We start from the raw sequence: 25775 nt of genomic DNA, 5'->3' as shown, positions 1-25775 counted from the left end.
GATTCCCAGGAGATGAGCCCAGGCCTGGGGCTGCTGACGACCCCCTGGCTGAGTAGAGGAACTGGGGCCTTTCCAGTCCACACTAATCAGCTGGGTGCTTCCCTTGGAGGCCCGGTGGAGCTGTCATTGCTGGGGTGCTTGCCCTGAGCTAGACACTAAGAGCTGCTTAATTATAATCTCATCTAATTCTCTGAGGTTGGTGTCATCATCCCTATTTGACAGATGAGGCAACAGGCTCAGAGGGGTTAAGTCCTGGCCAAGATGACCCAGCATCGGGGTTCCAGCCCAGGTCTGTCTGCAGAGCTGTGCTCTTAATGTCAGCATCTTGTCTCCCTCAGATGTAAATTCTCTGCACAGTCGCTCCCCTCCAGCCCTTCTCTTGTGTCTTCCATCTCCTTTCCCTCCTTCTCACTTTTTTCCCTCAATAATATCAATTCTACCTTTAGGGAATGGCATCGCCTCTACGGACTTAGGTACCTGTCCTTTTCTTCCCTCCTCTCCTTGATTATCTGGGCTGGCCGGGAGCTCTTAAAGGTGAGGGAGTGCAGGTTACTGAAGGTGCCCCTCCCCGCCTGTTGGTGGGGACAGAGGGAGCACGGGTGGAGGGAGAGAGAAAAAAGACCCGGTTAAGCTTTTATTATGAACAAGGAGAGGAAATTAAATTGAAATAGATGGAGAATTTGTTAACATTTTATGCAGCTACCCGAAGTTCAAAACCCTTTTGAGCTGTGTCAGCTCGATTTTCCCCAGCACGGTAAACTCTGGAAAAAACTACAAGCACACTGTTAAGATCAGTGCAAACTCGTTCTCCGTCACTAAAGCTCAAGGGGAAATTGTAGCCAATCCTGAACGCCCCACACTCCACTAACTGAGGCATGAAGATTCCTCTCGTCTCCAGAATCTCCACATGAATCGTCTTTGCTGTTGCCCTGCTCTCCCTACCTCCTCCTGGGGCCTGGCTCTGGGAGCTGTGGGCATGCAGGTGGCAGGAAATCCAGCGCAGCCAGGTGCTGTCAACCTGTCTCCCTTCCCCTCCCTGAAGAGGGCCTTCGGAAGCAAGGCTACTAAGGGGCATTTTCACTCTGCACAGGCAGCTCCTGGGAACTAACATGAGGGCCACCAGACAGACCCACACCCCTGCCCCACTGCACTCCAGCCCTGCTCAGGGCCTGGGATCCTATGGTTAGACCCTTTTCTTTGGGTGAGACTTGGGCCGCAATTAGTCCTGCTTTTTTAATGAAAATCACCTTGGGATGGGGGTGTATATGTTTCCACACCTGCTCAACCAAGTGCACATACCAAGTGCCAGCTAGGTGGTGAGGATCGGGGGGTGGGGTGATGACGTACGCACGCAGCTGCCTTCTGGGCACAAGGCCGGGTGTGTTGTGGGTGGGCTCTCTACTCCCGGGAGCCATCCTGCAGGGTGCTGCCAGATGGCCAATCAGAGGCTCGGGGAAGGTAAGTAACTTGCCCCAAGTCACACTGCAAAATCAGCTGCGCTCACCCCTCCCATGGGGTTCCCTGACAGGTAGAAGACAGCTGCAGGACGACGTGGTAAATTGTGCAGGGGCCCCCAGGGTAGCCCCGAGGAGGGAAGCCCAGTAGCCCAGCCTGGGGAGGAGGAGACACTTGGGCCGAGTGTTGGAGGGTGCGCAGGGGTTAAACAGACCCCAAGGGATGGGAACATGGAGGAACAAAGGACCCCAGACTTGAAGAACTGCAAGATGTCTCAGGTAGGTGGGGAATATGCTGGGGAAGACACAGGGCCTTGTCTAAAAAGACTCCATTACTGATTGCCCAGGCAGTGTCCTGACTACTTCACTGACACCATCCCAGTTAACCCTCCCAAGAAGCCTTGACCCAAAACTAAAAATAGAACTACCATAGGACCCAGCAATCCCACTACTGGGCATATACCCTGGGAAAACCATAATTCAAGAAGAGTCATGTACCACAATGTTCATTGCAGCTGTATTTACAATAGCCAAGACATGGAACCAACCTAAGTGTCCATCAACAGATGAATGGATAAAGAAGATGTGGCACATATATACAATGGAATATTACTCAGCCATAAAAAGAAACGAAATTGAGTTATTTATAGTGAGGTGGATGGACCTAGAGTCTGTCATACATAGTGAAGTAAGTCAGAAAGAGAAAAACAAATACCGTATGCTAACACATACACATGGAATCTTAAAAAAAAAAAAAAAAAGTCATGAAGAACCTAGGGGCAGGATGGGAATAAAGACGCAGACCTACTAGCAAACGGACTTGAGGACATGGGGAGGGGGAAGGGTAAGCTGTGACATAGTGAGAGAGTGGCATGGACATATATACACTACCAAACGTAAAATAGATAGCTAGCGGGAAGCAGCTGCATGGCACAGGGAGATCAGCTCGGTGCTTTGTGACCACCTAGAGGGGTGGGATAAGGAGGGTGGGAGGGAGGGAGACGTAAGAGGGAAGAGATATGGGAACATGTGTATATGTGTATAACTGATTCACTTGGTTATAAAGCAGAAACTAACACACCATTGTAAAGTAATTATATTCCGATAAAGATGTTTTAAAAAGAAAAGAGAGAAGAGAAGCGTTGACCCTGTTTTACAGGCGGGCTTAGTGATGTACTGGAAGTCACATGGTTTGGCAGAGCTGGGGTTTGAGCCCTGGTCCCCGAAAGGAGGTTCCACGCTTGTAATCACTGTATTACTTTGGAGGGGGCTACCTTTCCAAGGCACAAGTGTAAGAACTCTTCACTTGGAAGCCTCTTACTGACTGTATTTCCAAGCCTCAAACAAAGACTCACAGCCTAACTACAGGACAGGAGAGTGGAGTCGGGACTGGCCTGGAAAGCCTCAGACCTCTGTGCCTCAGTTTCCTCCTCTGCAAAGTGAGGTGTCCTGAGTCTCAAGGATTCAGCGCAGCTCCCATGTGCCCAGAGCTCTCCGCTAAGTGCCAGGGGGGAGAAGAGGGAGGGCAGAGGAGGGATGCCCCGAATGCCCTCAGTCAAGCTCTCGAGATGAGAGTCACCTGGATGAGGGAACTGAGCTCCTGGATGAGCAGTGCTTTACCCACCACTCTATTCCACTCTCGACTGGGCAGATGACACTTGCTACCTTGTTCCAAGTGCTGGGTGACACGAAGAGGCCTCTGGGCTTGGGACGTCCTCTTTAATCAAGAACTACTTGAGAGCATTTTGTACTTTTAGCACCGAACTCAGTGCCCGGCACAGAGTCGATGCCCGATGATGTTTGCTAAATGAACGAGAAGAGGTGCAGGGTGGGGAGACTGCCTCTTGTGAGCCCCTTCTGAAGCACCCAGCGCCTGCACCCTCTCGGCAAGGCCCCTCTGCCCTACCTTGCCCAAACTCTGACCAGAAATCAGAAGAAAGCCTGGTCCTGTCAGTACCCGGGAGCTCCTGGGATGACATGGGTCCTCCTGGGATGAGGGTCCTATTGGGGCCCTCAAAGATGGCTTAGGACACAGATTCTCCTGTTTTCCCAAGTCTCTGACCATTCAAATTCTCCTGCCCTTTGTTCAGGGTCCATCTGCTCCAGGGGGGCTCCAACTCAAACTGAGCACCTATTTTCTGACTTCCTGTTGCCCTCAGAGTGGGGACCACTTCATTGGGCCCTTGTTCAGACTGTTCTCCATTGCTCTGAGTGTGTAGCTCCCTCCTAGCTGAAGGCCCTGAGGATAAGCATTGTCTCCTTTTCCAACCTATCTCCTAGTGCTGGGATGGTCAAAGAGGGCAGTGGGAACACAGCAGAAGGCTAAGGATTTAAATGGAATGTGCCCAGTCATCCTCAATGCATGCTGAAACTCGTGGGTCAAAGGTAGATGAGACATGGTATTTACATAGTCTCAAGTAACCCCCTCCTGACACACACACAAGATACTAACAAATTACACAGGGAAAGGTAGTGATTTTACAGTGGAGTAACCTGGCAGACATCACTTTAACCTGGTGATCAAAGTTAATATCACCTGGAATGAAGGAAATAGCTATCATGGGCCTCCTGGTATAATTACTGAGAAGGACACAACATTACCTATTCTTGCTGAAAATGCATAGCTGAATTTGGTCATAAGAAAACAAACAAACCCAAATTGGGGAACATCCTACAAAATAAGTAGTTTGTACTCATCTAAAGAGACATGATGACTAAATACAACTTCTTTTTTTTTTTTTTTTTTTTGCGGTATGTGGGCCTCTCACTGCTGTGGCCTCTCCCATTGCGGAGCACAGGCTCCGGACGCACAGGCTCAGCAGCCGTGGCTCACAGGCCCAGCCGCTCCGCGGCATGTGGGATCTTCCCGGACCGGGGCACGAACCCGTGTCCCCTGCATCGGCAGGCGGACTCTCAACCACTGCGCCACCAGGGAAGCCCACAACTTTTTTTCTTAAGTTTTTATTTTAAATTGGAGTATAGTTGATTAACAGTGTGATAGTTTCAGGTGTACAGCAAAGCCACTCAGACATACATATACATGTATCCATTCTCCCCCAGACTCCCCTCCCATCCAAGCTGCCACATAACATTGAGCAGAGTTCCCTGTGCTATACAGTAGGTTCTTGTTGGTTATCCTTTTAAAATATAGCAGTGTGTACATGTCAATCCCAAACTCCCTGTAACTATCCCTTCCTTTCCCCCTTCCCCTTCGGTAACCATAAATTCATTCTCTAAGTCTGTGAGTCCGTTTCTGTTTTGTAAATGCGTTCATTTGTATCATTTCTTTTTAGATTCCGCATATAAGTGATATCATACGATATTTCTTTCTCTTTCTGACTTACTTCACTCAGTATGACAATCTCTAGGTCCATCCATGTTGCTACAAATGGCATTATTTCATCCTTTTTTATGGCTGAGTAATATTCCATTGTATATATGTACCACATCTTCTTTATTCATTTCTCTGTCAACAGACATTTAGGTTGCTTCCAGTCTTGGTTATTGTAAACAGTGCTGCAATGAACATTGGGGTGCATGTATCCCTATGGTTTTCTCTGGATATATGCCCAGGAGTGGGATTACAGGGTCATATGGTAGCTCTACTTTTAGTTCTCCATATTGGCTGTACCAACTTACACTCCCACCAAGAGTGTGGGAGGGTTCGCTTCTCTCCACACCCTTTCCAGCATTTATTGTTTGTGGATTTTTTGACGATAGCCATTTTGACGACTAATGCAATTTATGATCGTAGATTAGATCCTGGCTAGATTTTATTTTTCTTTTGTCGAAAAGGATATTTGAGGGAAGGAAATTAAAAAGTTAAAAAGGAAAGTTGGAAAGTTTTAAATATGGTCTGTAGATTAGATACTAGTGTTCTATTAATGTTCATTTCCTGATTTCAATCATGGTCCTGTGGGTATGCAAGAGGATGTCCTTGTTTTTAGGAAATACGTGCTGAATTATTAGGAAAAAGAAGAGTATTATGTCTGCAATTTACTCTCAAATATTTCAGAAGAAAAGTAATATGTGTGTTCGTTTATATATGTGTGAGAAAGAGTGAATGATAAAGCAAATGAGTTAAAATGTTAACACTGGGGAATACGGGTGAAGGGTGTACAGGAGTTCTTTGTATTATTTCTAAAATTTTCTGTAGGTCTGACTTCAAAATTAAATGTCTGAAAAAGAAAATGTGGCCCGTTTGAGCATTAGCTGGGTCAGCCTGGGGAGAGCTGTCAGCCGTTTGGATTGGGTGCTCCAGGGACCAGCACCCCTCCCACCCCTTCTTCCCCTGGAAACGTCCTGGGGATCTGAAAGGAGAAGCCCTCTGACATGGACATGAGCAGCTGGTGTCATGGGCTGCCTGATGGGGCCACTGTAGCTCCTGCCTGTAGACCACTGAGAAAACACTAGCCAGCCCTGGCTCCTGGGGGTGCCTATTCCCACCCTCATCCCCAGGAGCAGCCTGACTAGCAAAACAAGAAAACAACATCATCATCAGTTCTGAAGGGAGATGGGACAGATTTGAATATACTAGAGGTGGAGAGTGGAGACGGGCGGAGAGGGAAGGGCTGCGAGCCGCTCACAGGCGCCCTTATGGAGGTGGGCGGACCGCAGCCCCAGGGCCCCTGCTCTGGAACAGCTCTTGACTCTGTCTGCTCCAGACAGCCCTCAAGGCTGGGGTCTGGAGAGTCAGGGCTGTGGAAGCAGAGGTGGCCAGGACGCTGCATAGGGTATGAGGTGGTGAGAGCACAGTCCCGACTCCCAGGAAGGCAGCCCAGGCTGAGGGGAGAGACCGAGGTAAACAGTATTCTGCAACAGGCAGGTGTGCAGTGGGCTGCCCTGCTGGAGACCAAGGAGGGGGCGCTGGGAGCATCAGTGAGGTGGGGACCTGCAGCAGGTAAGCGAGACGGTGGGGGGCTGGCCGGCCTAGGTTTGCCTGGCTGCCATGGAACTCGCAGTTCTCCGTGCTCTGGAGGGGCCCGCTGCCCCTTGCCAGCCTTCAGATAAATGACAAAAGCACCTGATATGTAGAAAGTGCTTTGCAGTTGTTCACTCAGCAGATGCTTGAGCATCCTTTCGCCTCATCCCCATGTAGTCTGCGAGCCAGCTGTGCACGAGTGTGCTGCCCTACATTTTGCAGGTAGAGGCACTGAGTTTGCACTGGTGAAGGGACCTGCACATGTCACACAGCTACGGTGGCACAGCAAGGACTTGAACCTCAGCCTCTGACGGAGCACTAGGTAAACTGGAAACTGTTGCTGAGTAACGGAATCTACACAGTTCTCTTTCCACTGGGCCCTGCTCCTCCCCAAGTTTAAACACTAGGCCTAGCAATGAGCTCACTCATCTTGGGGTCCCTGTCTCCATGCCTTTGACACAGTGTTCCTCTCTCTGGGGCACCTTCCTTCCTTCCTTCCTGCCCTGGCCCAGCAACAATGTCTTATCTTCCAGGAAATTCTGATTGAAGTCCCCCTCCTAGGGGCTGCCGTTCAGGCCTCTGGGGCTGCACCGACTTCTGGGCACTTTAATTGCAGCTGGACACAGTTCCTAGGTGCTGCTGGAGGCCAGGAACCACATCACTGGACTTTGTCTTGTACCTAATGGACAGTTCAAAGATGCTTCAGAACTTCCTGAAGACCAGTGATTCTTGAACTCTTTGGATTACAGATTCCTTTGAGAATCTGATGAAAACTATGAATCCTCTGGTCCAGCTAAGCATCCAAGTGAGGAGGGAGGTGAGACAGGTAATGAGAGAGGGCTGTACGCAGGGCAGCTCTCTAGCCAGACTGATGCTTTTGGAAGGGATTTCACATCATGGGGAGAGAGAGCTTTCATTTCTAATAGAGCCCCACTCTAACACCTCCCCCTGGACAGGACAGGACAGGACAGAACAGAAGGCCGCTGGAGTCCCTGGCCACATTTCTCCGTTCAAAGGCTCAGCTGGCAGATTCCGGGGAGGCGCCCCTAGCCAGGCCCTTCTGGGCTGCGGCCGCATGTGCTGCTCCACCTGCCGGGTGAGAAGCAAGCAGAGAGGCGGGGAGAAGGACTGCTTGGGGGTCACGCTCTCAAGTCCCTTCTCAGACTCATTGCTACTCAACTTTCTTTTTTCTCCAACTCAGTAAATCTTCTATTATTCTCCAAGTTGATATAGTAAGCTGTGTCATTTTGAGAAGAAATACACAATGGTTTATTAGAGGAATCATGGATCTCCTCATTCATGCTTAGAAAAAATTTATTACAATGTAAGAAAGTCTGAATAGCACGAATTTATTATAATGATTTAACACTCCTGCACTTGAGTTAAAAATGCCCCTCCATAAATAACTGTCCCTGGAAAACATAGCAAATTTACACAGTTTCCCATTCCTCAGTGTTATATAAATCCAGCAAGCTTAAATCACTTCCAGCCGGGAAGGCGAACACCACCCACTGGGGCTGAAGCTCATCCTGTCTCAACCGGCAGCCACAAGAGGCAGGAGAGCAAACTCGCCTTCCTACAGCCCCTCCTCTCAGCACCAGACAAGTCCACCGCAGAGCTTAAAGTGGCTCAAGTAGGGGGAAGAGAGGGACAAAGAGGGGAAAAACCAGAGTTTATAACTGCTGCACAGGTGAAGGACAGTGTGTCCTGGGCATCCCCACAGCCATCAGGCCGTGGGTCGTGGTCTGCGTGCCGGTGCCATCGCGGTGCCCGCCAAGGCTGCCAGCCGTCGGCTGCGGAGGAGGGGGCGGGAGAGGCCAGTGCCACACGCTGTCCAGACTTCAGCCGGAGCCTGGCCTTCTGGCCAATCACCTCTTCAGCTCCTCACAAACGCAGCCCTGCGCTTCCCTCCTGGGCCTCTGGTTCCTCCTGTTCCAAGGAGCCCCTCTCAGAGCCTCCTCTGGCCCCACTGGTCACCCTGCCTGCCCTACTTTCATGGACACTTTGGCTTCACCATTCTTGCTTTCCTCTGGGCTAGTTTCCAGGGCTAGGTCAGCATGCCAGGCCCCAAACTTGTAAGGTAGGGATATCATCTCCATTTTTGCAAATAATTTTCTAAGTTATTATATCTGAGGCCTAGTGGGTATGAGTAACTTGCTTAAATGTACACAGCTCACAAATGGTAAGGCTGGGTTGATTCCAAGGTCAATATATGCTGTATTTAGACACTTAACATTCTAATAGGGAGGACAGACAGTGCACAAAACAGTACAGCACAGTTTGAGGTGGGCCGTCACAGAAGGCTCTACAGGGTATTGTTGGAGCCCAGAGAAGAGTTGATACTGATGCCTGGGGGGAGGGGGGCGGAGAGGAAAACATGGCCGCGGTGACGCTGGAGCCAGGCTCTGGGAAGATTCCCCCCAGAGGAAGGGTCTGCAAAAGCCACGCAGGCAGGAAAGAGCGGCGCCTTCGGGAGATGCCGAAGGCTGTGAGGTGCAAGGGGAGCAGACGAAGGGAGGGAGGTGAGGAGGACGGGGATGTGGGCCAGGCGCCAGGAGCCTGGGACGCCCCTCTCAGGGGTGTGCTCCTTGCCCGAAAGCACTGCCGAGTCCTTGGATTTTAGGCAGGGAAGTTACAAATCTCAGATTTGTTGCAGAAAGAGAAGCCTAGTCAGTGCGGGGACGCAGTGGAGGCATCCCAAGCCCCACTCTCCCCGAGGCCTCTCAGCACGGTCCTCTCTTCCTATGAGGGAGTGGCAAGCAGCCTGGAATAGTGTCAAGAGTGCTGGACTTTGGAAACACGGCTCTGTTTCATTTCTTCCCTCCCTGGCTCCCTTCCTCCCATGCACCTTACCTATCCATCTGTGTGATACACAATGAATGAGAGCCTGCAATGTGCCAGGAACCATGCTAAGCTCTGGGGAGTTAGTGATAAATGAGACTGACAACTTAGTCTGACTGTATGGTCTAAAGGAGGAATCAGATATATAGGTAACCTAGCACAGTAAACGTTACTGTGTGCAAAGGGATAACGGATGCGCAAAGGGCTAAAAGAGCTCATGAGACAGTCAGGAAACGAACATTACGGTGCCTTCAGGAACTAGGAGAAGCTCATGGTGGTTGGAGGACAGAAGTCAAGAGAAAGAAAGAGCAGGAAAAAGGAGCTGGAGGTCTCCAGACTGCAGTGGAGCCTTGTGCACTGCGCTCAGAAGTCCAAGCTCTCTCTTAAGGGCAATAGGAAACTATCTAACACGTTAAGCTGGGGTGTGACATAACGATGACCCTGGTAGTTTTCTGGAGAATGGTAATAACAGGTAACCCATATTCAGTGCTGATTTATTCTCTGCTGAGCACTCTTCACACATTGGTTCATTTAACCTTCACAGTAACCCTGTGAGGTAGGTTCTGTTATGGTCTCCACTTAAAGCTAAGAGTGAGGCAGCGAGAGGTGAAGTCGCATACTGAAGCATGAATCCAGGGCACCTGACAGGAAGGCCAGTGAAGAGACTGTTGTACTAGAGAAGCGTCAGCAGAGAGAGAGAGAGAGGGAGAGAGAGAGAGAGAGCAGTGGGCAGGCTGAGAAGTAGGAGGACGTGGTGCTACTTGGAGACTGAGGGTAGGAGGGCGGAAGGAGTGAGAAATGACCCTCCCAAACCCCAGTTTCTGAATTCCATCCATTTGGAATGGTCTAGCGGACGACCTTGGTTAAGTCTTGGTTAAGTCTTTCATTATTGGTGCCAAAGGTATCACCCTCAAATTTTAGGTGTGCATCGACGTATGCCTAGCCTCATTCCATAAAGGATTTGAGGTGGTTCACAAGAAAAACCCCATATGATGAAATGATTTTTTTTTAAGTATGAAAAGAGGCCCCATCTCATAAGGATTGAATAAGACACACAGGGCCAGCCCAGGGTCTGGTGCCCAGTTAGTGCTTTGTGAGTTTCTGATGTTTTCCTGGCACCCATCGGCCTCTACTCACATGCCTGACAGGGTCTGGGTTTCCATCCTTCTTTCCTGGCTCTTTCTTTCCCTCCCATACCATCACCCTACAGTGACGTTATTTTTCTTCCCCATCTCTATTTCTTCCTATCCATGGCTTTGTTCTCCCCTTTGTTTGTTGAAAGTAGTCCCTGATTTTTGCATCTCCAAGGAGCCCCTTTGATGATAACCCCATGTACCCCACGTTGGGAAACAATCTGTTTCCTGAAATGCATATATAGATTTATCTGCCCATGTTTATTAAGCACAGATTAACGTGTTGCGCATATAGATATGCCAACAAATCAGAGGTGACCCCCCTGCCCCAATAACTGAGGTCATCACGACTTGATAGAGTGATTTCCAGTTGAACATAAAGAAGTAATGTTACAGTTGGCCTGTGCAGCTCTTCTCCACAGACACGCAAGGTTTCCATCAGTCTTCCTAAAATCATGAGAACTGCTCACGGATTACTGGTAAACCCTGTGGCAACCAGGCTGGGAATCAAGGGGAGGCCCCCACCAAGTTGGGAAAGTGCCCTGTAGCCAGCCCGAACTTTCACGTCCATCAGCTATTCTGGTCTCGCCTTCCTTTCACAGGCTGATTTCTAAGATGAGCGGCCCTGGACTCACTCTCCCCAACACCTTGCAGGATGGCTTCACCCAAGCCCAGTTCGGAGCCATAGTGATCAGGTGTTTGCTCTTGACTTTCCAGCACTCCTTGGCCGGCCAGCAACCAATGCCCATGGACACTTCTTTTGTGATAGCTTTATGAGATCTAATTCACATACCATACAATGTACCAATTTGAAGGGTACTGTTCAGTGGTCTTTAGTATATTCACAGTTACGCAACCATCACCACAATCAAGGAGAAACCCCATACTCTTTAGCACTCACTCTCCATTACCTCTATTTACCCCTGCCCTAGGCAACCATTAATAGACTCTCTGTCCCTGTAGATGTGCCTATCTGGACATTTCATATAAATGAAATCCTACCATGTGTGGTCTTTTGCGAGTGGCTTCTTTCACTTAGCATAATTCATGTTGTAGGACGTATTTCATTCCCTTTTATGGCCAAATATTCCACTATGTCTATATGCCACATTTTGTTTATCCATTAATCAGCTAATAGACATTTGGGTTGTTTCTACCTTTTGGTTATTATGAGTAACGCTGCTATGAATATCCATGCAAAAGTTTTTGTGTGGACATATACTTTTATTTCTCTTGGGTATTCACCTATGAGTGAAATTGCTGGTCATATGGTAACTTTATGTTTAACTTTTTGAGGAAATTACAGACTGTTTTCCAAGGCAGCTGTAGCATTTCACATTCCCACCAGCAGGGTATGAGGGTTCATGGACATTTCTTACTTTCCTTTAAGATCTTCCCCTTTGACACTACTGGGGTTTAGCACCTTATCAACCCTCCTGTCTAGTGCTTCCGTGAAGGGAGCTCCACTGGAGCAATTTCTGACTTCTTTCCGCATCCCCTACTCATCACTCCCTCCTCGATGCTCTATTATTTATCTTTTCAGCCAGTGGCAATCTGACTTTTGGTGCACATTCTCAACTGAAGCAAGGCTGATCTAAGTGCTGCATTCGAGGTCTTTCTTTCCAACTCAGTCCCGGGCATGTGACGTGGATCCTAGGTTGTCTGATCTGCAGCCCCTAACTCTCCTTTGGGTGGGTCGTCATAAGGTCTGCACTTGGGAGGAGGTATTAGCAAGCCTGATGGTAGTGGCATATCAACTCTACACCCTTCTATCCAGTCCTACAGATGGGGGTGGCAATCTCTCAACACCTCACCTGACCTGTGGCACTAGCTTCGTAACAATTGGTGTCTCTGCCTAAAGTGCCACCCGCTTAGGCTAGAGGAAGCCTTGTACAGTAGAAAGAGCACAGCTGTGGAACTAGACAGCTCGTCTCCAGGCCACTTACTAGCTCTGCCATTTAGCAGCTGAGGCCCAACACCTAACCTCTCCAAGATCAATTTCCTTATCTCTTACAGGGGGATACTATCACCTATGTTTTGGGGTTGCTGTGTGGACTAAATGAAATAAGGTATCTATGGACCTTGCTCAACACTTAGTAGGCACACAGTAGATGCTTCCTTCCAACCTTATCCCATCCCCTCTGATAGAGCCTGACACTACTGCAAGGTAGATATTTCTAAACAAGTCATTCCAAGATAGTTTATGGATTTTGTTGCTCGAAGGATGGAACTCCACTGCCTGACATTTAACATTCTTCACAATTTGGGCCCAGCATATTTCTCTCAGTGTAGGTCGATGCCTTCTCTCTGGAACCTCACCTACTAGCTGTGATCTCCTCAGCATTCTTTCAAAACACATCTTGAGCTTTCTTGCCAATGAACACTCAACTTCTGCACCTTCCCACCCCCCAAGTCCCTCCCCACTCTCCATCCATCTTAGATACTCTGGCAAAGCCTAGGTCAAATCTCCCTCCTTTTACTCCTTCTCCCACAAATCCTAAGTAAACTCAGCCCAGCAATTTGCTCTCTGAAACCATAGTGTTTACAGCTTCCTACCAGTTGCTGGAAGACATACTGTGATGGCTTTTGTTTTATTATTGTTAAAAATTTAAAGTACGAAGCTTTGTCTTCTTCTATCTAGTCTGTAAGTTAACTGAGACATAAATGATAATAATGATAGCTACCATTAGTGGAACACTTTGTATGTGCCAGGTACTATTCCTAGGCCCTGCACATACATTATTTCACTGAATTTCACCCTTACAACCATCCTATGATGTATGCGTTATCATCCCAATTTTACAGATTAAGAAATCTAGGTTTAGTGTGGTTAATATATTGCCCAAGATGATTCAGCTAGGAAGCAGTGTAACTGAGATTTGTATAAGGTCTACTGAGTTCCACAGCTTGTGCTGTTAACCTCTTCCTTAGTGGGATCAACAACATCTAACACTGGGCCCAGGGAGCCACTCAGCTGGCCAAGAGCACTGATGAAGACAAGCCTTGGGTTCTGGCAAGTCATGGTCAAAGTGGTCGCCCCACTGGCAACATATGATATAGGTCATTCCTACTGGTTTTACTAGCCACCTCCCATGCCAATTGAAGGTGGGCCTCACCCTCATTGTAGCCACTGTCTTTTCAGAACAAGTCTTAACTAGGGCTGTAACAGCCTTTATTATTTAGAGAAGACAGTGATGTCCATTATGCCACCTGGAGAGATTTATCTTTTTCCCAGGGGTATTTCTTGAGATAGCCTTCCCATGGCCTCTACCTCCACAAACAGAAAGAAGTTCCAGATGGTGGCACTTGAGGGTTACTGACCTAAAACCCCCCTGAGGAATGGACATGCTGCATTTTTGCCCCCTTGGCCCAAGTGGTTTGTGAGAGCTCACTTCTAACAGATGGTGGTAGAATGTTCAGTCCTAGTTGAGATTCTTAAAAATGTTCATCTTGGAATACCAGATCAAGGTAGTGATGTCCTGCAGTGGGGAGAATACCAGCTTGGCAGCCAGACTGGCCACTGTCAGGATGCAAGAGCTCACCTTTCTCTGAACTTTCTTCATCTGTAAAATGAAAGTGATGGATTCTATGGGCTCTAAGGTCCAATCCAGCCACAGAATTCTGTGACTCTGGAAGGTGATGGCGGGGGGGGGGTGGTGGTAAGGAGTGGAGGTAGAAAAGGCCCTGAGCATTTTCTAGGTGCTCACTCAATTCTGAGTGTGCCTGTGGTGGAGGTGGATGGGAGGGAGAATAGCTATGGAGCTGAAGCCTGAGAGGGTAGAAAATCCCAGTTCTAAATGGAACAATGGAGTCCAAGGGGCTCAGGAACAATCCACTTTGAATAGCAACTCTGAGAAACTCTGAGGAACTGTGTAGATGGCTACTCATTTATGAAACTGGCTCTCTAGCTGCCAGGTTATTCTTCCTCTGAGGACCAGGGTGTCACCCTCACCCTACTCATCTCTAGCTTTGTTCCTAGACTCAAGGGTTATCTTATTACAATCGGGGCAACGATTACTTTGCTCATTTTCAGCTTGGGAGCCAGTTGAGTGATGATTTTGTCCTTGCCACCTCTGTCTCTGAGGGGAGCTGCAAAGCCTCCTGGTTCAGGGGAAGGTGTCAGGCTGACTGGGGGAGCAGGGGCAGGATAGAGTCTCTGGCTGTCTTGGTTGAATCCACAGAACTGGCTGTCTTGGTGATCTCTGAACTGGGCATTTCAGGTACCCAAGCCCTTGCCTATGTTCTACCAGCACCGAAAGCCAACTAGGCAGCACTATTTTTCTTGTGTCAAAGTGCCGAGACATTTCTTTGCTAAGCAGTTTTGGGGAAAAGCACAAAGAAGGGACTCAAAGGTGTGCACAGATGGAACCTCCCATTCTAGTGACCACACAACCTAGAGGAGGCCTGGTGTTCATGTGATGGGAGTGAACCGGACTCAGCCAGGAAAACCTGTAGGATGTGGCAAACTACTTCCTTTCTTTCAACTGACCATTCCTGTTTTTTTTTAACAAATACTAAGAGAAATAACATTTTGATAACCTGAGGCTCTTCTCTTGCTTTCAAGCTATACTCCACTTATCCGATGGGGGATGTTCAAGGAACAATTCAATATCAACACCACATGGGGACAATAGCCACTGAGATGTTGGGTATGACGGCAGACTTCGTCCAGCTCTGTTCCTTTAGGCCTGTCCCCTCCCCAGAGTCTGACCAGCAAATACCTCATGTGAACAATAGTACTGAAAAGAGCGCCGAGTGGAAGGAACGGCTCTGGGGGAGGAGAGAGCCCCTCCCTCCCCGTGACATTCGGGGTGCTCTGGACAAGTCCCCCCATGGAGGTCAGGTTTGTAAACACAAATGTGCCTCCTGGAAGGGTGGCTGTCAGAGAAAGCTTCTCCTTGACTGACTCTTGTCTTCTAAACCAAGCACTTTGGGCCCTACTTAAGGAGCTTCCATGGGCATTTGTCCTGACCCGTTTTGTAAACACTGGTTGGTCTTTCTCTCCCAGAACAGTGGGGAGCAGGGTAGGCAATGTGGTAACACTACCTGCAGCATCGCCAACACGTGTCCAGTCTTGCTTTGGGGAAATGGCTGGAGGCTGGGCAAGCGCATTACAGCCAGTCACTGTTGGGAGTGCTTAACAGGGAGGAAAGGCAGATTCCTGTGTGCCAGGCCCTCTCCCTTGGTAGATTAGTCTGCAATTAGGTCAAGCCTCTAGGCTTTACAAAAGCCTCGAGGCTCTACAACAACCTTTTCATACATATATATATAGATTTCAAAGTGAGACACAGATTAAAATGTTAACATATATTGTTCAATTCATAATGAAGATGTTAGACTAGACACAAATTCACATCCTATTGCCCTGACGACCAGGAAATGCCTACAGGATAGAGAAAGGCAACTGGTGGGGGCGGGGAATGTGGCATATGAAAAATAGGTTGATTGATGCTCTGCTGAAAATCCATCTTTGCTCTTCCAAATTGCTCATTCAGGAGAGGTAAAGAAGCAATTAAACTCCATTTTGTGGCTTGTGACCCCCCCACCAAAGCCTTTAGTTTAGGTCCTGTTTATGACTGTTCTAAAGGCAAATAAGCTTCTTGAAGAAATCACAATCCTTTTCTTGGTCTTTCTGGCATCCTCTTACTCCAGAGAGCAGTAAGGACACTGGTGTCCAGAATAGGAAAGTGTGGTTATGGATGATCCGAGGGAGCTGGGTGTACTTAAGGTGGTCATGACACGTGGGGCAAGGAAAAGATAGCTCTGGAAACCTAACTTTAACTGAGAAAATGGTCAAGGGCTCTCTGTTTGTTTTCACCCAGTTTTTGGCCACACCAAAGAAAGCTCTACATTCCAAAGGCTTCTGGAATGGGAAGAAACTGATTCAGTTACTTTCTTAGGGGTGAACTTTAAGAGGAAATTGTAATCTGCAATAATTTTCAACCTTTCAACTGAATGACTACAACTGGTTTGTCCCGACCTGATATTTACCTCAGATTAAGAATATGGTATTGGTAGGCTATATTCTTCTCTCCTCCAAAGAACAAAAAGACTCAAGTGAAGGGAGGTTGGGCGGAGGTGACAGGGCCTCGGTCTGAAGAGACAATGAGATTTGGATTTACCCAGACAAGGAAGTTGCTCCAGAAGGCTTTGGTAGCCTGAAATAATCTAGGTTTTTTTTTTTTTTTTTTGCGGTACGCAGGCCTCTCACTGTTGTGGCCTCTCCCGTTGTGGAGCACAGGATCCGGACACACAGGCTCAGCAGCCATGGCTCACGGGCCTAGCTGCTCCACGGCATGTGGGATCTTCCCGGACCAGGGCATGAACCCATGTCCCCTGCATCGGCAGGCGGACTCAACCACTGTGCCACCAGGGAAGCCCTGAAATAATCTAGTTTTGATAAAGACTTCAGGGAAGCCATGCAGTCTCACTAAGTGCAGGCTGCCCTGCATGGTCTGACATTAGCTACCAATAATGACTGACAGGCTTAGTCTCAGTTCAGGCCAGGGGTTGGTGAAAGGGAGAGAGAAAAAAACAACACGCTCCATACCAATTAAAGTCATCAAGTAATGCATATCTTCCCCTGGCTTCCAATGACTGGAGAGTTTTAAACTCACTGGCTCCACCAGGCTCATCATACTGCCCATAAGCTTGGGAGGCCACTAGAGTCCACTGTAAGCTGAGGGACCCATCTCAAGAGCTCTGCCGAACAGGAGAGCAGAGAGAGTACGTCTCGAGTGTACTTCTTCCACAGGCTTTCTCTGTGAGGCCCAGTGGGAGAAAGGGGGAGACTCTGCGTGGGGTGGTGGAACATTATGAGCAGAGCACGTGCAAGGCCTGGTCAGTTGGGGCCTTGACTCCACATGGGGAGAGAGGGGAGGCCAGGGGAAGTCTGTCAGCCTGTAGCAGCTGATGGGAAGTTCACCAGGGTGAATAAAACAGACACTTGGGGCAAGGAAAAATACTGAGAGAGTGCTCTTATTTATCCTGGGAAATGGCCGACCATAGGACAAGCATTTCAGGCCAGTGCCTCCCTTAGGGCAGTACTCGCTTGTGTAATCTAATGCTGGTTTCTAAGGGTTGGGAGGGCCTCCCTCTAGCTCATTAAGCCCTTTTGGTTATAGGGTGGGCAGCAGCCAGGCTGATGACTGCTGAGACTGACTCACAGTTGGCCCTCAGTGTTGCTTATGATGGGAGGGGCACCACCAACTCTAACCTCAGAATTAACTGACTGACTTAGAAAGAGGTAGGTGGTAAGAAAACAGGGTGGAGAGGTAAAAGGGTCTATCTTTCTGAAATTGCTTATGTTACAAAGGGGCTACGTTTAAACTAGAGGGATCTCTCAATGGAAAGGTTTTCCTTATGTACAAAAGAGAGCCAACCTTTTCCAGCAAAATATTGAGAAGGAAACACTCTTGAATGAGGCTGAGTATGCAAAGGCCTCTGCCATGCAGAAAGTGTCCTATGTTAATGTTCTAATCTCTGCTTGGCATAGAAAAGCTACTGTCCTCCATCCCCGATCCGTCCTTAATGTGTTATCTACTGATTGGTCTGATCAGAAACACCCTGGGTGGTTAGAATGATTTCTATATTCGACACGTAACAGGATGCTAGTGAGATAGGTCCCTCCCTGTGAAAGGAGAGACACAATTACGTTGCAGTCAAATAATTTAAAATCCCGGATCAGTATATAAAAACACCCACTCATTTCTGACGGAAATTTTGCAGCATGTGCTTCAGTGTCAAATGAAAAAGATATCTTCCAGAATTTGATCCTCCTCCAGGTCTTCAGGGGTCCTGCCTGCTCTGGTCTTGTTCCAGGTTGACTTTAGAGGACTGAGTAGGCAAGTACTGTGATGCCATGACCCAGCTTCTCTGGAGCGATGGGGCCGCGGTTTGGAAGCAGTCTTGGGACTCAGAGATTGAACCAAATCCAATAGAGATGTCTCATACCTGTTAACACATACAACCCAGACAGAAAATGATCAGATCAGTAAAACATTAAAATCCAAAAAGCCCACAGAGATGGGCTGCCCAGGGCAAGAATCAGATCACAGATCACATCATATGCAGGATGGCCTTCTAGGGGAACTTTAGGGAAGGTAAACACCAGAGGGGCTCTGCTGTCTGTCTGTCTCTAAGCTCTTCTTTTCTGCTGACTACTAACATTCTTTTCTAACCCGTGAAGACAGACCGTGGAGTGGAGTGGGCAAAGTAATCATGAAAACAATAACAATATTAGTAGCAACGTTTATCGCAGGCTTACTAAATCATCAGGCACTGTTCTCAATGCTTTACATGTATCTCACTTTCATTTAACCCTCTACATAATCCTATGAGGTAGGTCCTGTATACTCTGATCCCCATTATATACACGAAGAAAGCAAGGCTCAGAGAAGTAACTCATCTAGCAAGAAGACACTGCATGGCAGGGTCAGGATTTGAACCCAGGTCATTTGCTTCCAGCCCTTGTACACAGGACACTATGCTGCCTCTCAACTTCTTTGCAGCCAGACAGACTTGGCTGAAATCTCTGCTCTACCACGTGCAAGCTCTGTGACTTAGGGAAAGTTATTCAGTCTCTCAGTTCAGTTTGTCATGCGTAAGGGATCAACAGAAATCCTGTTAGGATTAAATTAATGAGTTGGTATAAATTAACATATGATAAGTACTCAAACGAAATGAACCACCATCAACCACAACAAAGACCGGTTTTCACCCAAAGAAGGTGATGTTGTGTATATGGTGGGATTGGAAGGGAGTCCTCTATGATGAGCTCCTTCAGGAAATCCAAACAATTGATTCCAACAAGTACTGCTCCCATTTAGACCGACTGAAAGCAGCACTCGACAAAAAGTGTCCGGAATGAGTCAACAGAAGATGCATAATCTTCCATCAGGATAACGCAAGACTGCATGTTTCTTTGAAGACCAGGCAAAAACTGCTACAGCTTGGCTGGGAAGTTCTGATTCATTCGTCGTAATGGAAAATATTTCAATTCCCTGGAAGACTGTAAGAGGCACCTGGAAGAGTTCTATGCTCAAAAAGATAAAAAGTTTTGGGAAGATGGAATTATGAAGTTGCCTGAAAAATGGCAGAAGGTAATGGAACAAAAGGGTAAATACGTTGTTCAATAAAGTTCTTGGTGAAAATGAAAAATGTGTCTTTTATCTTTACTTAAAAACCCAAAGCACTTTTTGGCCAACCCAATAAAATGTGATGGGACAAGGGAGCATGTGTGTGAACAGAGGAGATATGCCAGGCATGTATATGTGGGTTCTGGCCCATAGCACAGTGTGTATGCCAAACAGTTGGCTGTCTGCTTGGTATGCACATTCATGCCAGAATCAGTCTGGGGTGGTGCAGGGCCCCAGATTAGTGATGGTGATGGTGGCAGAAGCAGCAGTTGGTGGTGGCAGTCGTGGGAGGCTGGCTTGCCTATCTTCCCAGAGCTCATTCCCAAGGCAAAAATATTAGCTCTCTGGCCTGATCACTGGGATAAGAACTGCTAGTGTTTAGGCAATAAACATCAATAAATTATTACAAAATAAAAGCATACGCATGGACATTGTAATATAGCATATCAAAGAGATATCAGAAATCTTCAAAGAGTTTAGAGTCTCTGGTTTTAAAAACTGCTGCAATATTGCAAAGCAAATATCCACAGGCTGAGAAACAGAAATTAAATATAAAGATTGTTGCATTTGATGGAAAAGAACATTGTTTTTATATGCAGCTTCAAATGAACTAATTAATGAGGAATACAGTTTTAAAATTAATTTTTTCTTTGTAATTTAAGATACAGTAATAGAAAGCATAATAGGCGTTTTGAATTACCTACAAACCATTAGGTGACTTTCGGTTTCTCATATGACCTCTACAAGTTACAGAAAATGCCAGAGAAAACATTAAAATGGCATTGTATAAATTTAAATTTATATACATACATGAAACTATGTGTATGAAGAGTTAAATCTTTAAAAAAAATTGTTCCATAAGAACCATCAGTTCTAGATACACTAAAATATACTAATTATATTTGTATAATATACAAAATATACTATTTATATTTGAAATAATTTATCAGAAATCTATCCAAATGTCACAGCTTATAAAATATCCTTAACAGTTCCAGTGTCAGTTGCCTCAGCAGAAAGATCTTTCTCAAAATTAAAAATTACCAAAATTTATGTGTGATGTTTCATTTGCTAAGAGCAACTAATCTGATTTTAAGTATATCACTTAAAATAAAGTTGCTAAAAGTATAAACTTTGATAATCTAATAAATGAATTTGAAAAAACATAAACCAGAAAAATCTTATGATCAACCAAGTTATCACATTAATAAAGTATTATTATTTATTATATTATATAAAATTATAACATCAAAAATATTTTTTTGCTATCTGCGGGTTTATATTACTCATGTATCACCTGTTATTTTATAAATTTCTTCTTAAAGGAAAATGCTTTGTAGTTTAGTCCCTTTAACTGCATTTTTCATCCTACCTTTTGAAGAAGGGATTTTCATATTGCACTGGTCTTGTAAGTTATGTAGCTGACCCTGCCCTTAAGTCCCAGGCAAGACCTTGAAATGAAACAATTTCAAGGTCCAGTGCGTAAGCTGCACTGGATGAAAAGCTAAACATGATGCAGGAGCTTTCCCTTCCCACTCTCTTTTTTCACCTTTGGTGATTTCAGTAGACCTCTCCCGATTACCCTCCTCTTCTCTTACCTTTTAAATGATGGAATGTCCCAGGGCTTAATCTTTAGTTCTCACGTTTTAGGTAATTCCATTTATTCTCATGGCTTTTAATAACAGCAATATGTTAATGACTCCTAAATGTATAGCTCTAACATCAACCTCGCTCTCGAGGTCCAGACTCATACACCCAACTGTTGCCTGATATCTCCACTTGGATGTGTGATAGGCATCTCAAACTATCTAAAACAGAACTTTTTTTTTTTTTTTCTCTAAATCCCACTCCTCTCCATCAACGCAGCTGTTCAGGGTTGCCAAAACCCTGCCGGTATGCTTGATTCCTACCTCTGGGCCTGTGTGTGTGTTGAATCCTCTGCTTAGGATGCTCTTCTCTCAGATCTTATTTGCTTTTCTCTTTCAACAGTTACAAGAGTAGGGTCATTATTTTGTTTATGTTATTATCTCCAGTGCCAAGAATGGTACCTGACCCAAGGTAGGAGCTAAATATTTGTTGAAAAAATGAATGGTTTTACGGTTCAATTTTTAGCACCTTCCTCCATAGGCAGCTTTTTAGATCTTTGGACAGCTAGTCTTTTAAAAAATTACAATATATTTCAAACAATATGAAAGTATTACTCATCCAATTATTCTTCTTGTTCTCCTTTTATAAAAAAATGATAATATACATATGGATTGTGTAAACTACTTTTTCACTTAATATATTGGGAATATTTCTTCCATATCAACTTTTTATAACATTATTTTTAATGATTTCAGATTACTTTGTCTCCTGGAAGCACTCTTAATTTAGTTAACCAATCTGCTATTGAAGAGCACTTAGGTTAGGTCTAAGGTCTTTTGAGACTAAATCAGCTATGTCTCTCATTCCTTTTTTCAATCAGTCAATGCCCAAAGCGTATTCTCTACCCCAATTTAGCGAAGTACTGCTATCCCTATTACGTTCTATAGTTTTACTCTCTTTTTTCCCCAACCCGTCCCATCTCCTATTTTAACTGAAACTTGGCTCTTTCCTGAGGTCAATGTTTCCCTTACATCCTTCTCAGTGAGAATTGTTAATACTCAATATACCCTATATATTTCAGGGCCAAGAGGTCGTATTTGGATGATCACTGCTTCCATTTTTGCTTTTTGATCATTATTCTCCCTGTCTCTCATTAAACTCCCAGTGCTCTGAGGATTCTGTCACCTGCTCTACCACCTTCAACCTCTCTTCACCTGTAACATCTATTTACCCATTCACTCTCAATCACTGATGATAACACTTGATTCAGTCTTCTCCTTCAACTGTTACCACCATCCCTGCTAATGTCAACATTACATGAATGACACTCAACCAACACTCGACTTAGTTCTTTGACCTCTCAGGTCAAATACTTTCTCAGTAAGGCTTTCTTTTTTTTTTTTTGCGGTATGCGGGCCTCTCACTGTTGTGGCCTCTCCCGTTGCGGAGCACAGGCTCCGGATGCGCAGGCCCAGCGGCCATGGCTCACGGGCCCAGCCGCTCCGCGGCATATGGGATCCTCCCAGACCAGGGCACGAACCCGTATCCCCTGCATCGGCAGGCGGACTCTCAACCACTGCGCCACCAGGGAGGCCCAAGGCTTTCTTTTTATATCCAGGAACTTGTGACCAATTAAACAGCATCTCTTCTGAATTCAGTAATTCAAACATCCTACTACTTCCTGATGCCCACATCTTACCCTCAAGCTTGTTTTTTCAACTATTCCCACTATCTCTGCCCATTGTTCTCAACGAACCATTAATTCAAACAATCATTGCTCTAAGAACTGGGAGTGAAGTGGTGAACAAGATAGCTCAAATCTCTGTCCTGTGGGACCATTAATAGCTTACCTTCTTCCCAACCCTTTACTTCTTATTGAACTTGAATTTCATGGTCCAGCATTCCAAACACTCATTTAACAAAGCTCTTAAAAACATGTCCCCTGTATATTTGTCCCCTCCCCTAAATCTGGCAAAATCATAATACTGCATGAATCCAAATGTCTGCCTTTTCTGTGAATTATAGTTGGGAAACTTAGTGTAAATAAAACAAAATCAAAGAAACAAGAAAGAAACAAAGAGCAGATCCAAAATAGATTCCTAGTCACTAAACTTAAATGGGTGCTAAACATTTTCTGACAGAGCTACTGTATTTCTCTAATCAGCTGTTCTGCTCTGTTCATTTCCCCTTCTCGCAACTTATGCTAAACAGATGGCCTTGCTTCCCACATCAGAGAAAGGAGGTCATTAACGAGAAATTGTCGTCACTTTGTCACAAGTCTTTCAGCACCTATCATTTCCTCCTTTTACACTGAAGGAAGTGATCCTTCTCTTAGACAAGGCTAATCACTCCATCTGTGCTTCTTAGGAACATTTTAGTATTGACTATCCACTCTAGAACCTTCAATCTTTTCCTGTTTACTAGATAACTAAGAGCACGTAAGACATTCTTTCATTTCCATAACCACACCATTTCTCAATTTTTTCCAACTTGGCTTTCATATTCTATACTAAAATTGAACTCACCAAATTTCACCAGTGACTTCCATGCTGCTAAATCCAATGGACATTTTGTAGTCCTTGTTTTACATAATGTCTCGCCAGCATTCAATGTGGCTGATTGCTTCTTTATAAACTTTAAACTATTGTATTGAGGTAAAACATGCATACAGAAAAGTATTTAAAGCATTCAGCTAGCTCAGTGGTTTTTAGTTTAACAGAGTTGTGCAACTATCATAATTTAATTTGAGAACATTTCATTCCCCGCTCCCCCCCTCCCCCCCCGAGAAACTACCCATTAGCAGTCACTCCCTATTACATTCCTTTTTTTGCCAAATAATATGCCACAGTATGAATATACCACATTTTATTTATCTTTCATCTCATGATAGACACTGGATTGTTTCTATCTTTTGGCTATTGTGAACAGTGCTGCTATGAACAGTCATGTATGTGTTTTTAGTAAACATATGTTTTCATTTCTCTTGGGTCGATACCTAAGGGTGGGATTGCAAATTCTATGTTTAACCTTTTAAGGAACTGCCAGACTGTTCTCTAAAGTGGATGTGTCACTTCATGTCAGTATTTGGAGGTCTTTTGCCTGGGACTATTAAGCTTCTTCAAGAAGAATCTTTCAGTATTCTGGGAGGGAGATGTGATCTACTTCTGGGACAGGGAAGGAGGTCGACTTTTTCCATTTGTATACTTTGAATTCATCCCATTTTCAGCACTCATCTAATCTTCCAAAGTACATGACATTCCTGTGTCTTCTCTTCTCTGTTGAATTTCTCCAGTCTTTTGTCTGGGACTAATATTCCATATATGGCACTGTGGCAGGAATACTGGGTTTTTTGATTCTTGCTTCAAATGTCCACCTCATTTTTAGTTCTACCTCATATCACCACTCTTTATTGTTCATGTTGCTTCCAATTCCCAAACTTTTACAAAGTTCTGTGACATCAATCTCTTTTCGTTTGAATATCCTTCTCAGTGCTTTCTATGTGGTAGCTTCCTCTGTCCTGTTTAGTAAGTTACTAACCCTCCATTCATTTTCCAAAAATGTATATAAATCTCAGGTATATTGATGACTCTTCTCCCATTTATTCTTGTGGATTTACATCTTTAAAAACATTAATTTACTCTCATCTTACTGGTGTCTCAGGAAATAGAAGAGATAAATACAAATTCTCAACTAATCATCTTAGCTAGGAAATACATTTGCAGAAAGGTTCCATAAATTTCTAGGTTTATTATTAGAAATTTCTGAGTTTTTTCATTGCTATTACAAATGAGTTTTCCCCTCCCCACTTTATCTTTCAAATAGCTAATGTTGGTATCAAGATTTATAGCAATTGAGTTTTTTGGGTTTTTTTTTTTTTTGGCCACACCACATGGCATGTGGGATTTTAGGTCCCACATCCTCTGCACTTTAAAAGTGGAGTCTTAACCACTGGACCGCCAAGGAAGTCCCTATAGTGACTGAGTTTTGTACATTATTGAATTCTCAATTCTTTATTTTTTCAATTGATTTTATGGGTTTTATGGGTGAACAATTACAAACCTTATAATCATAAGGTTTATGTGTTCTCCTGTATTTATATTATTTTTTCTTAGATTATTGTATTGGCTAGAACTTCCAGGGCAATACAAGTTTTACAGCCACCTTTGTATAATTCTGATCTAAACAGAAATTATTCTATTTTATCACTATTAAGTATTTCTCATCTAGATATTCTTTATTATATTAAGAAATATTTTCTCTTTGGCTTACTAAAAGCAGGAATGAAAAATTAATTTTACCAAGTAACTTTTAAGTATATACTGAGACGATAATACACTTTTTCTTCTTTGGCATATTGTTAAGAAACATTCTATTTTTGGTTTCCGAAATAGTAGCCATATTTTAATTATTAGAATACATTCTTCCTGGTTATATAGTATTATTCTTTATATTTACTCAGATTTTTATGATTATTTTAGGGTTTAAAAATCTATATTTATAGGAAATATTTGTTCATAATCCTCCTTATGGTTCTTTATATCCCTATATATTAGTCTTACCTCAGTGGGAGAAAAGGAATAGTACCAATTTAAGACAGAATGAATTTATAAAGAAGGTAGAAGGATAACCAATTACCACACTGGACTAGGAGACCTAAAATAGGTCTTCTCAGGAATCTTAAAACAGTTCCCCTCAAAAGTTT

The 25775-nt window shown here is 45.0% G+C and overlaps 1 protein-coding gene across 2 annotated transcripts in view; it reads right to left on the bottom strand.

The window, feature by feature from the left end:
* Positions 1-15607: 15607 nt before the first annotated feature.
* Positions 15608-25775, bottom strand: part of KIAA1328 (KIAA1328 ortholog) — a 383661-nt gene continuing 373493 nt past the window's right edge. The window contains exon 11 of one of the 2 annotated variants that reach the window (XM_060118274.1): positions 15608-18302. In XM_060118274.1, the coding sequence (XP_059974257.1) occupies positions 18092-18302 (211 nt within the window). In that variant the 3' untranslated portion in view covers positions 15608-18091. The remainder of the gene's footprint in view (positions 18303-25775) is intronic. The other variant, XM_060118275.1, reaches the window with a different exon arrangement.

This window comes from Mesoplodon densirostris, chromosome 15 (assembly GCF_025265405.1).
Source record: "Mesoplodon densirostris isolate mMesDen1 chromosome 15, mMesDen1 primary haplotype, whole genome shotgun sequence".
NCBI classification, from domain to species: domain Eukaryota; kingdom Metazoa; phylum Chordata; class Mammalia; order Artiodactyla; family Ziphiidae; genus Mesoplodon; species Mesoplodon densirostris.
This window is presented reverse-complemented; position numbering and strand designations above follow the sequence as displayed.